Genomic DNA, 14,014 nt, shown 5'->3' on the forward strand with positions numbered 1-14,014 from the left:
CCATGTCCTTAATTACTTGATTTAACACCCTGGATGCAAAAAGACTAGGTACTACTTGATTAAAAAAATGAAGTACTGTACAATACTGGAACAAGTACTGGAATGGATTGGGCTGCTCTGTAACATACAGGAAACTGTATTTGAATCCTCAAAACCACTGTAAAAAACAAAGTAGACAAATGTCAGTCCCTTCATCAGTTTAGTGCTTTGAAAACAGACATGACTGGTACAAAGTCAATTAGATACATGTTTCAGCAAAACGTTTGTCTGTTTGACTTAGTTAATTAAAGTTTGACCTTAGTATTTCCACTTTACTCTGACATGGTTTCACTGATCATAATTATCTCTACCCTACTATACCTCAGGTAAGGAAATCTGGTTCTATGAAACCAGCCCATAATATTTTAAACAACAGTTTAACAGCAGTCAAAGAAAATATAAGAATACTGTTTAGAACTCTGAAAGAAATGAAAGAAATCTATAATCACAATAACAATGATCTTTACAGAATAATATGAGGTTTAATCACTAATGCATTATATACACATGCTGTAGATTAAAAATGTGCATTCTGCCAGTACTCAGACTCATTTGTTTTCACTGTTGTCACTGGAGGAAGACATTTCAAAATAACCTGTTCCATTTCACCATCTGGATATTCTGCTGCTGCCATTCATGATGCTTAATTCTGCAAATTGCTTTTAATTTGTTATTTATATGTTTGCTTGATTTAGAATCAAGTCAGATAGAAAGCGTACCAACAAATGCCTTAAATGCATTATTTCACGCATAAACAGAAGAAGTTTTGATCTCTGCTTATTTTGCTGGAAAGGATGGTTGAAAACATTTTTCTCTTAAATCAATTTAGCTAATTTCTACAGCAAAGCACAGTGCATTTAATTTGCAGTGGAGAAGTCATTTATTACTACTGCATATCGACTAATGTTTAAATAATATAGTTACATATAACCACTTAATATTGATATTTTAATATTAAGCTAATTCAATTAATACACCAACTACTACTGCCCTGTACACTCCTAATTTTCACAATCAACATCCAATAACATTTAGCCTCTCTGTATAACTGAAACATATATTGTATGGACATATTGAAGTACACAAAGACACAAACTCTTCAAGCCACATTACAAAGAAGCTTAGAAGATGGTCCCTGCTCTTTAGCATTCCATACCATATCACTTGCCATGCATCCCCCAAAACAATGTAATGTCTAAAAATGTTTCACATTTGACTCATCAGCAAAAACAATAAACAGTTTAGTTCAGCTTGTAAGATAAAACCTAAATAATTCAATACACTAGTTTAACCTGAGTGAGCTCCAACTAAGTCTAAGGTCACCATTCTATTCCTTGCTCTTCATGTCTAGCTCCACACACATTGCTTCTTACTGCAAGCCTCTCAATGGATTATTACAAACAATATTGCATCTCTTTAGAAGGATTTGGTATTTCACCTCATTGAACAATCATACATACTCAAAAATTACTCTTTTGGAAAAGCGTTTTATTCTAATCCATTTATTCTTATATCTGAATTGGCACATTTCTGATACCTTACCCTTGATTTTGTCCATGTGTCACACATTTGGTTACAATAGGGTTGAGAGGTAAGGTTAGTGTTAGGGTTACGTTTGTTGTTTTAAAAATAATTGATGGGGTTGGTCACGCTACTAGAATAAGACAGAGGCAGAATTTCTACAGAACAATACCATTAAAGGCATTTTTTGTGTCAACACAACTATCAGGTTTTATATGACAAAGACCACGTTCCTGTTCAAGCACCTTATATGACTGGCCAACTGTATGTACCCCTAACTAATAGCCAATACAACACTGGGCATTGCAAATCTAATGTCATCATCGTTTGTTTCTACGTTCTAATTTCAAGATAGAACGTAGTACTGTATATTTATATATACAGTACTGTGCAAAAGTTTAGGCAGGTGTGAAAAAATGCTGTAAAGTAAGAATGCTTTCAAAAATAGATATGTTAATAGTTTATATTTATCAATTAACAAAATGCAAAGTGAGTGAACAGAAGAAAAATCTACATCAAATCAATATTTGGTGTGACCACCCTTTGCCTTCAAAACAGCATCAATTCTTCTAGGTACACTTGCACACAGTTTTTGAAGGAACTCGGCAGGTAGGTTGGCCCAAACATCTTGGAGAACTAACCACAGTTCTTCTGTGGATTTAGGCAGCCTCAGTTGCTTCTCTCTCTTCATGTAATCCCAGACAGACTCGATGATGTTGAGATCAGGGCTCTGTGGGGGCCATACCATCACTTCCAGGACTCCTTGTTCTTCTTTACGCTGAAGATAGTTCTTAATGACTTTCGCTGTATGTTTGGGGTCGTTGTCATGCTGCAGAATAAATTTGGGGCCAATCAGATGCCTCCCTGATGGTATTGCATGATGGATAAGTATCTGCCTGTACTTCTCAGCATTGAGGAGACCATTAATTCTGACCAAATCCCCAACTCCATTTGCAGAAATGCAGCCCCAAACTTGCAAGGAACCTCCACCATGCTTCACTGTTGCCTGCAGACACTCATTTGTGTACCGCTCTCCAGCCCTTCGGCAAACAAACTGCCTTCTGCTACAGCCAAATATTTCAAATTTTGACTCATCAGACCAGAGCACCTGATGCCATTTTTCTGCACCCCAGTTCCTGTGTTTTCGTGCATAGTTGAGTCACTTGGCCTTGTTTCCACGTCGGAGGTATGGCTTTTTGACTGCAAGTCTTCCATGAAGGCCACTTCTGACCAGACTTCTCCGGACAGTAGATGGGTGTACCAGGGTCCCACTGTTTTCTGCCAATTCTGAGCTGATGGCACTGCTGGACATCTTCCGATTGCGAAAGGAAGTAAGCATGATGTGTCTTTCATCTGCTGCAGTAAGTTTCCTTGGCTGACCACTGCGTCTACGGTCCTCAACGTTGCCCGTTTCTTTGTGCTTCTTCAAAAGAGCTTGGACAGCACATCTGGAAACCCCTGTCTGCCTTGAAATTTCTGCCTGGGAGAGACCTTGCTGATGCAGTATAAATACCTTGTGTCTTGTTGCTGTGCTCAGTCTTGCCATGGTGTATGACTTTTGACAGTAAACTGTCTTCAGCAACTTCACCTTGTTAGCTGAGTTTGGCTGTTCCTCACCCAGTTTTATTCCTCCTACACAGCTGTTTCTGTTTCAGTTAATGATTGTGTTTCAACCTACATATTGAATTGATGATCATTAGCACCTGTTTGGTATAATTGTTTAATCATACACCTGACTATATGCCTACAAAATCCCTGACTTTGTGCAAGTGTACCTAGAAGAATTGATGCTGTTTTGAAGGCAAAGGGTGGTCACACCAAATATGGATTTGATGTAGATTTTTCTTCTGTTCACTCACTTTGCATTTAGTTAATTTATAAATATAATCTATTAACACGTCTATTTTTGAAAGCATTCTTACTTTACAGCATTTTTTCACACCTGCCTAAAACTTTTGCACAGTACTGTATATATATACATATATATATATATATATATATATATATATATATATATATATATATATATATATATATATATATATATAGTATGGATATGACTGATATAAATTGTCCAATTGTTGTATAAAATAAAAATCAGTGTTCAGTTTATGTTACAGACAAACATATTGGCACCCTACACTTAATATAAGATAATTCAAGGAAATATGTTAAATACAAGCATTTAGTGAACATTAGCCACTCATTACTATGACAAAGACCAAATTGCTGATAGTTTAAATTAATAAACAATCTTTAACAAAAAAAAACAACACTTTGTTCATAAGAAAAGTATTGGCACCTTTACATTAAAAGTCTGTAAAAATGTAAATAGAACTAATTAAAAAATATAATAATTGATTGAAAACAATTACACAGTAATTAAGCTGCATTACAAAGTCATATAGCCAGAAAAATAGACAATTATGTCCGACATTTGTTGAAGAAGAATTTTTTTGGCAACACATCAGATGATGGTCAAGATAAAGGGGTTAGATTCACGGTTGAGAAAAGCACTCGTACCAGACTACAGCAAACAAATATGGAATACCAAAATCTGCAATCAGAGCAATACTGTGATTGAATGAATTCAGCCATGTCTCAAAACATTCCATAATGTACAATGATACCATCTGCTCATTGGCTGATTGTCAGACAGTTATCTTCCAACATGACAACAAACCAAAGCATACAGCTCAGTAACTGCGGAATTCTTGAATAAAATGAAGATAAAAGTTCTGGAATGGCCTTCACAATCACCAGATCTCAATCCAATAGAAATACTTTCGACTGAGTTGAAAAAAGCTGTCACTTTTTTGAATAGTTAGTATGCATAACCATTAATGATTAAAACAGAAACAAGAGAGAATAGACAATACCACACATAATAGGATACTAAAAAGGTAGTTAACTATTAGATAAATGGAGAATATATAATGTATCAATTTAAGTGCAAACAAGTGCATCAAGCAGCTGTAAAGTAGAAATTCATACAACAAATAAACACAATAAATAAAGGTTACAAAGAAAGCTCTAAGGAACCATAATGGTGACTGAAATTCCATGCATGAACATATTGGACAGCTGACTTGATATTTATTTATTGAGCTGTGGGAAATTGAGCAATTTCCGTGCTCATCCATCCATTTTGTAGATTAACAGAAGCAAAAGATTAACAAATTAATTCTCTTGTCCCTTGGCTACTATCAACTACAGTCGTCAAGGTAGTCACAGAAAGGTAAAGTGGATTTAAACCAAAAGCAATTAAATATGGAAGAAATAGTGGAAGCAAGGCTTACAGCTGAAAGAGTACATTGCATGCATGACACCTGGAAAGAAATTATAATGCGGACATTACATGAAGTTGAAGTAAAACATGTTGTAGGATAGAGTTAACAAAATGATTCCAGTGAATCTCACCTAATGTGTATTGCCATTACTTTATAGACCTCCCAGTTCCCTTATACATAAAATGCCTATTTTAAAGATTTTTTTAAAGCTATTAATGATCACAATGTATTTCAAGTGACACTCTTTTTGATTTCTGATATGTAAAACCTTAAAACAATTACTTTTGATGAGGCTCCTATCATGACCCTCTCTCATAAATATGAATAAGTTATCCTCACAGTTATGCCTTGAGAAGTGTTGAACACATATTATTGTCTTAATGCAATGCCTTACCTCTTGGTCTGCATTTTATTGCAAATCTTGCAAAGCTTGTTTGAAAATTACTTTTTAAATGCAATCCCTAAATTGCATAGTTGTTTGTAAAATGTATATTTGTTTTTTAATTTGTATATGTTTTTCTGCCGTTTCCCCAGCAGCAAGATGAGCTCTTAATTTAAATTAAAAAAATGTTAATCTAGAGTAAATTTAATTGTGAGAATTAAGAATATAAATCAGTAAGGACAAATAAAAAACAAATGGAAAGCTTTTACTACAGAAATAAGACATCCAGGAAAATTAAACAAGAAAGAAAGAGAAAAAAAGAAACAGAAAGAAATAGAAACAGAAAGAAACAGACAAATTGAAATAAACAGAAAGAAAGAAATAAAAAAAGAACTGAAGAGGAAAATAAAAGGTAAGCCTTTTTAATACAACAAATTAACTAAAGCCTAATAGCTAAAAACTCTCAGTTACTGAAAGCAGCTAAAAGTGGTTGGTATTTGGCAGTTGGTATTTGACAGTTGGTCGGAATGGATAAATGTATCAATTTAGCCCTGCAAAATGGGAGGGGCCAGACTAGCAGTGTAATCCGATACCCTGATGAGGTCACCAGTGCAAAGGCAAAGAAGCTGTATAAGAACAAGCTAATGAAGGAGTCCCCAGAGACACTGATAGCAGACTGCAGCCTGGCTGGGGACAAGAGGACCAAAACCAACCTGCTGTTCTATACAGAGCACCCAACTGCCTGGCACACAACCCTCTGCACAGCACATAGTAATATCAAGCTGAGAGGGATTTGCAAAGGAAGGCAACTGCGTATAGGAGATGAAACTGACCCTGACAGCACAAGGCTCAGCATCAATGTGTATTATAATGGCACTATTATGATTCAGGGAACTGAGGCCAGCCTTGAACCATTCGAGAAAGATTTCCAGGCTCTAAAAGAACTGGCTGAGAAGGAGAAAAAAAACCCAGAGGTACTAGACCCAGAACAGCAGCCAGCTCCCCACACCGCAGACACAGCCCCCTGCAGACCCCACACTGCAAACACAGCCCCCTGCAGCTCCCCCACTGCAGACCCCCGCACCCTCCCGCTCACCCCCAGACTGCCCAGCACAGTGCAGCACTTGAAGGAATGCCTCTCACTGCTGGAAGTGGAGTTTGCAGAATTCAAGGAGTTCACTCTGACCACGCTGACAGAGAACGACCTCGTGCAGCAGATAAGAGACGAGGTGAGGCAGGTGAGGAACGAGGCCAGGGCTTCCATCAGGGAGCTGGGAGCTGAGATGGGAGAGCTGTGGCAGGACAACGAGGCCCTGAGAAACGAGCTGGCCAAGCTGAGAGAGGAGCTGCAGCGCAAAGAGAGGAGCATATAGAGTCAGAGAGCAGCTACTCAGAGTCACACCTTCTCCCCCCCACCCGGCACAGTAACGCTACAGCCAGCCCAAGAACACGGGAGCTCCAGCAAGCAGGGCCTGTCTGACTGACACCGACACCGATACACACACCACATCATCCCACACACACACTGATCCAAACACACACCCCACTCCCCCAGCACACCCCGACACTGAGACACTCCCCCCCACCACACACATTACCCCCCACTCCCCCACCACACACACTGCCCCTCCCTCCCACATCACACACACTGCCCCAGAGACACAGACTCCCTCAAGCAGACAGGCTTCTAAAATATACAGCTCCAAGATAGCCGTTCTTATCAACTCCAATGGGAAGTACCTGAACCAGCGAAGACTCTTCCCCAGCAGCCGGGTAGCAAAATTCTGGTGCCCAACTACAGAAAGGACGCTCCAGCTGCTGTGCCAGTCGACCCTGAGAGACCCCGAGCACATTATCATCCACACTGGCACCAATGACCTGGGCTCTCAGGGGGAAGATGTGGCCGAGTCGGTAAGGAGAGTAGCGGAGAAGGCCACAAAGGAGTTCCCTGGCGCGAAGATAGTGATCTCCACCCTGCTGCCCAGAGAGGACGTCCCCCAGCACACTATTCAGAGGATCAACAGTGACATCTCCAGAGGCTGTGCCCTTCTGTCTAATGTCCACTTGGCACACCACCCCACCCTGAGCACGCTGCACCTGTACGATCATGTACACCTCGACCAGGAAGGCGTTAGGATCATCGCCAAAAACCTAAAGGACACTGCCATGGGCCGAGACCCCACCAGCCACCCCCGAAACAGGAGCACACCAGACGACCACCAAGGACAGCATAGCCCTACGCTTACGAGGAGACCCCCCCAAGAACACCAGCCTCCGCAGCCTGGACACCGGCAGCACACACTACAACAGCCCAGCAGAGCCCAGCCCAGAGGGACCCAGCCCAGCAGAGCCCAGCCCAGAGGGACCCAGCCCAGCAGAGCCCAGCCCAGAGGGACCCAGCCCAGCAGAGCCCAGCCCAGAGAGATCCAGCAACAGCAGCAGCTCCAGCACAGCACTCAGACAGAGCAGCAGCAGCACAGCTATGCAGCAGCTGCTTCCAAACCAGGGACCCTAGCCAGCTCTGAGATGGGGGAGATACGGCAGCTCCTGAACTTAATTTTCAAAATCACAAGCTAAGTACACCCCACTCTAAATGTATTAGAAAAGAAATATACAACTAATAATAAGAATTAGAATAAGAAAATAATACAAATAAGAAGAAAACACTTAATAGTGTGTAACATGTTACTGATTTGTGTTCAATGTTTCTGACATTATATTTTATTCTAGATAATAATTATAAATAGCTTAAATTATAAATATGAGATCGCTTAAAATTAGCTCCTGGAATATTCAGGGTTTGTGTTCGTCAGTGTTTGGGCTGAAGAGCACAGACCCTGAATTCATCAGAAATATAAATAACATAGATATAATTATTCTCCACGAGACGTGGTGCCGTGCTGATGTGTCCACTCACTGTCCCTCAGGCTACAGGGAGATTATAGTGCCCTCCCTGAAACACTCACACGTAAAACGTGGCAGAGACTCAGGGGGGGTCATTGTGTGTTACAGAGAGGAGCTCACCGACTCTATTAGGCCAATAAGAACAGGAGAGACCCACCTGTGGCTAAAAATGAGTAATAGCATTGTCACCTGCCAAACAGATATCTACCTGTGTGCAGCCTACATCCCCCCATCGGACTCCCCTTATTACAAGGAAGACACCTTCCACGATCTCCAGACAGAGATCTGCCACTTCCAGGCCCAGGGAAGTGTGCTGCTCTGCGGTGACTTTAATGCCAGAACAGGCACTCTGCCTGACTTCATGAACTCACAGGGGTACAGCCACATATTCGGACAATCCCCTCTATACCACACGTACATGACTACAAACAGGAATAGCCATGACAGTGTGGTAAATAAAAATGGGAGACAATTATTGAATCTCTGTCAAGGCCTAGGCCTATATATCATGAATGGCAGGATCAGAGGGGACTCTTTAGGTAGGTTTACATACAGCTCAGCTCTTGGTAACAGTGTGGTGGACTATGCCATCACTGACCTGGACCCCTCCATTATTAATGCATTCACTGTCAGACCACAAACCCCTGTCAGATCACAGCCAAATCACTGTGTTCATAAAAAGAACAGAGCAGATTAACAACACACAGACACAGCCCTGTAAGATGTACAATCTAAACCATTCCTACAGATGGGCTCCAAACAGCACAGAAATATACAAAGAAGCAATTGGCACCAATGAAATAGAAACCCTAATACAAACATTTCAAAACACACAAAAACAGGAGTAACTCTGGCTGTAAAAGATTTGAATAACATACAAAGAACAAAAAACTCAAAATGCCATTTGTGAAAAACAAAAAAAATTAGAATCCTGTATTAAGGACAATCAGAACCCCCTAGACACCCTAATCACGGCGGAGGAGCTGAATGATAAACTCAAGGACAGCATCAACGCTGAGATGCTGAAGCACAGCAGCCCCAAGCTGCAGGAGGCCTTGCTCAAACTCCTCAATCTCGTACTGAGAGCTGGGTATTTCCCTGAGACCTGGAACCAAGGGCTTATAACACCCATATATAAAAGTGGAGACAAATTCCACCCCATTAACTACCGGGGCATCTGTGTGAGCAGTAATCTGGGGAAGGTGTTCTGCAGTATCATTAACGCCCGGATACTGGCCTTTCTTACCTAACACAGTGTCTTGAGTAAGAGTCAGATTGGATTCCTACCAAAACACTGCACTTCTGATCATGTTTACACCCTACACACCCTAATAAATAAACAAGTCCATCACACTAATAAAGGAAAAATATTCGCCTGCTTTATAGACTTTAAAAGGGCATTTGATTCAATTTGGCATAAAGGGCTATTTCTTAAACTTCTTCAAAGTGGTGTAGGGGGTAAAGTCTATGACATCATAAAATTGATATACTCAGAAAATAAGTGTGGTGTGAAAATTGGCAACAAAAGAACAGAATTCTTCACACAAGGGTGTGGGGTGAGACAGGGCTGCAGTCTGAGCCCAACACTGTTCAACATCTATATCAACGAGCTGGCCACAGTGCTGGAGCAGTCTGCAGCCCCTGGCCTCACTCTACATGACACTGAAGTTAAATTCCTGCTCTATGCAGATGACCTGGTCCTGCTGTCACCCACAGAGCAGGGGCTACAGCAGAGCCTGTCACTGCTAGAGCAGTACTGTCAGACCTGGGCCCTGGCAGTAAACATGAACATGACCAGAGTCATGATATTCCAGAAGAATAGCCAGATCTCAGGGAAATAAGTACCACTTCACTCTAGGCAACACCACCCTAGAGCACACCAGCAGCTACACATACCTGGGTCTGACCATCAATGCATCAGGGAGCTTTAACCTGGCAGTGAATGCACTAAAGGAGAAAGCACGCAGGGCTTTTTATGCCATAAAGAGGAGGCTCTACAATATAAATCCCCCCGTCAAAATTTGTTGAAGTCTGGAAGTAAACTGATAACCAAGCAGTTTAGTACCTTACTGGGTTAATTTAGTGGCTGATGACTCTGAATCAAGTTTAAATGTTTAGCAAGTGGCTAAACGTTTAGTAGTGATTAACTAATCTCAAGTGCACACGAATATAAATGTCAAGTAAGTTAGTAACTATACAGTAGAACCTAAAGAAATTTCAGACATATAGACAAACACCATTCCTGGTGTATTTGCAATGGAGGTTCTTTAATACATGAATATGCTAGTTAAACAACTATCAAACAAATATGTCTACATGTTATTTTACATGTTTAAAGAAATGTTAAATAGACACATTACCCCGTTGCAAGTTACAGTCTCTCTCTTCATAATCCACAGTGCACAGGCAAGCCCTGCCAACCTCTATTAGACACAACGAAAACGCAATACTTCTTTAATGGCTTTAATTGACACTCGGTGGCGGTGGTGTGGGTGTTCAATGAACAGTGACTGCAGTAATAAGGCTGCTGTAATGTTCTGATTTTGGTAACTCAATGCATACAAATCCCACCGGAGTTCCCTTTAAAGCTAATAGAAAAGGCCAGCTTTAGATCTAATTAGCAATCTCTAGCTTTATAAATAAAGTCTCAAGACGTCAAATAATTTGTCTCAATTCTTGCGTCTTCTACACATGCGGGGCAGCAGTGTGGAGTAGTGGTTAGGGCTTTGGGCTCTTGACCGGAGGGTTGTGGGTTCAATCCCTGGTAGGGGACACCTCTGCTGTACCCTTGACCAAGGTACTTTACCTAGATTGCTCCAGTAAAAGCCCAACTGTATAAATGGGTAATTGTATGTAAAAAATAATGTGATATCTTGTAACAATTGTAAGTCGCCCTGGATAAGGGCGTCTGCTAAGAAATAAATAATAATAAATAATAATAATAACATGCCTGAATTTTGCAACTATTAAAAACCAAGCTGCCCTGTGTAAGAAATGCAAGGGCCAACTGCTTTGTCCTGCTTATTAAGATGAATGCTGTTGGTTATTATTATTATTATTATTATTATTATTATTATTATTATTATTATTATTTATTTCTTAGCCCTTATCCAGGGCGACTTACAGTCGTAAACAAAAATACATTTCAAGAATGTATTTTTGGTTGTCAACGGGGAGGAAAAAAAAAACTATTGAAGCTATTAACTGCAATGAAAGCTCATCGATACTTTAGATGCCTTCTACTCACAACTGTGTCACCCTTGGGGAATCACAAAAAGTGTTACTTATTTAATTATTGGCCAGAAATGTGTTACAGTTAAAAGCCCACTTCCCAAAAAAGGGGGAAGCAGAATCTCTTGATTTATGAAGACTTGCTTGGTTCCAAAATGATGTCAATTACATTAACTGAAGAAAGTATCTGAGCATTGCAAATATGGTCTGCATAAATGATTATTTCAGAAGTTTGAATACTAAAAACAGGACTTTGCATATCAGATTTTTTTTTCAGCTTAAAAAAAGTCCATACATTCTTAAACAGACCTTCAAATTCTGTTTCAACAGACTGCTGTTCCTATTTAAATAATTATTTATATATTTGTGATTGACTTAATAATCACAATGCTACAATAATTAGTAGGCGGTAACACTTTACATTAAGTCCCTCTAATTACTGTGTATTTGCATAGTAGTTACTTAGCAAATACATGTATAGTTACATATAATTACAACGTTATTATTCATAGTTACAATGTACTTAATGTGTAAATTGTTTTGCACGATATATGTTATTACACAATTGCATCAGAAAAGGGTTAGGTTGTCATGTGTTTATTAATTAACTACTATGTAAATACACAGTAATTAGAGACGCTTAATGTTATGTAGTAGGCTTGGAGCAATATGGAGTGCTCATCTTTAGTTGGTAACAGCTATGATTTAGCCTTTTTATGACTATGTCAACAGCATTCTCCCTTAAAAAGCTTAATGTTAAAATGCTGAATACATGTTTCCAATGCAACTCTTCATTGCATCCTCTGTCGTAAATTAGAATGATTAACATTTCGACAGTCAGAGATTGATTCAATTAATAACACCTTTTCTTAAGTATCTTAGCAGTGTTGGGTTTCGTACTATATCAATGTATGCTTCAAGAAGTGCTCAAGAATCACGACTAAACTGTCTCAAGGTCTTTTTCATACCCTTCTAACCTAATGGAATGAGCTAACAGTGGAGATGGTCAACATCACATTTTAAAAGTACAGACTTGAAGTTTCTTTGATTGTTTGTGTCTGTTTGTTCTGATAACTAACTAAGGTATTGTGCCCACTTGTTTTTTTTTCCTGTTGTATGTTGTTTGGAATCATTGCAATCTGCTGTCTTCTGCCTCTGGAAACTCACTGTACATGTGACTTTGGTCTCACTGAGTAATATTCCTGGTTGACTTTTTAAATAAATACATTATGACTGCTTCTGTTATCCAAACAGTCCCCTGATAACCTGCAGAGATGCCAACCTCATATTCAAATCACTGAGATTTGAAAAAAATAGGAATGCTCCATTAAATACATTGTCATTTCCTTTGCTTTAGGAATAAGACTGTTAAAATGACTGTAACTCCAAAATTGCCTGAACTTGTCATGTTGTGTGCAATGCTCTTCTGCCTAGTTTTCTTACAGCAGGGGTGTCTGCCATTGAGTGCATGAGTAAATCCTATAGGGGCTCCAGAATATTTCCACATGAAGCCTTACTGTCAAACTACACTACAGCATCTCTAGTTGGGACTAATCAAATTTACAGGTAAGTAAAAAATGATTTAAAACAAATATTTAATTACTTAATCAAACACATTTAAAATGGTTACAGCTAACATAAGCTTAAATATTACCTGTCGTGCTTATCTATTCACTATGTGGGTCTCATATGTGCAGGTTTCAAAGAAGCAAGTCTAACAAACGTGTATTTTCATTTAAAAAACAACAAAAAAAAGATATATATATATTTCTGGAACTATACTACAGTAGGTTAAGGACAACTCTATTTGTATGGCTTCCATAGTGCTGCACATCAAAGGTCTTTTCTCGTGAAAGACTGAATTTGTCCCCACCCTTTTAACACATTCTTTCCTGTCATTAACCATCCAGCAGCTTCCCCTAATGCAGGGCTTCCTGAACCCAGTCCTCGTGACCCCAGTGTCTTCTGGTTTTCATTCCAGCTGAGCTCTCAGTTACTTAATTGAACCCCTAGTTGAACTTAATTAGACCTTTTTAATTCTTTTCAGCTCTTAAACAGTTGGAGATTTCAAATTAACTACAACATTGTATAAGTAACTTGAAATCTGTAACTTTTTAGGAGCTGAGAATTTAAAAAAGCCCAAAAAGGTCTAATTAAGTAAACGATTAGTTCAATAAAGGGCTTAGTTAAGTAATTGAGAGCTCAGTTGGAATGAAAACCAGAAGACACAGGGGGTACCCAGGACCAGGTTTGGGAAGCCCTGCTCATGACTGACATGGATTGGTAAAGTAAAAAAAAAGACATTGCTGAAGTAAAAAGACCTAGGATGTGAAACAGGGCCAGGCGACCTGACAGCCATGCATGTGTTATCTTTAACATTTCCTACATACCTGCATATATGAATTCCACATAAATAGTCTGCGACAGGCATGCCATGTCATTTATTTTACTGTACTTTTTAAACTTTCAGGTTACCAAGACTCCTGTCTCTACACAACCCACTATAAAATATGCCTCCCCAGACCCTCGCTAGCCACACCCATGTAACATGGTCTGGAGTTCCAAGTTTGGCAGGGTTTAGGTCTTGACCTGTACCATCGTCAATGACAACTAAGTTGCACTTGCAGTATATGGCAGTGAAATGGTG

General features: G+C 39.6%; 1 protein-coding gene across 1 annotated transcript in view; it reads left to right on the forward strand.

The window, feature by feature from the left end:
• LOC131699533 (uncharacterized) overlaps positions 1–14,014 on the forward strand; it is a gene marked incomplete at its 5' end in the record, with an annotated part of 129,608 nt that overhangs the window by 45,715 nt on the left and 69,879 nt on the right. Inside the window, 2 exons of the mRNA XM_058996617.1 lie at positions 5,782–6,003; positions 6,307–6,470. Coding sequence (XP_058852600.1) covers positions 5,782–6,003; positions 6,307–6,470 — 386 coding nt within the window. The remainder of the gene's footprint in view (positions 1–5,781; positions 6,004–6,306; positions 6,471–14,014) is intronic.

The sequence above is a fragment of the Acipenser ruthenus genome, chromosome 22, assembly GCF_902713425.1.
Source record: "Acipenser ruthenus chromosome 22, fAciRut3.2 maternal haplotype, whole genome shotgun sequence".
NCBI lineage: Eukaryota > Metazoa > Chordata > Actinopteri > Acipenseriformes > Acipenseridae > Acipenser > Acipenser ruthenus.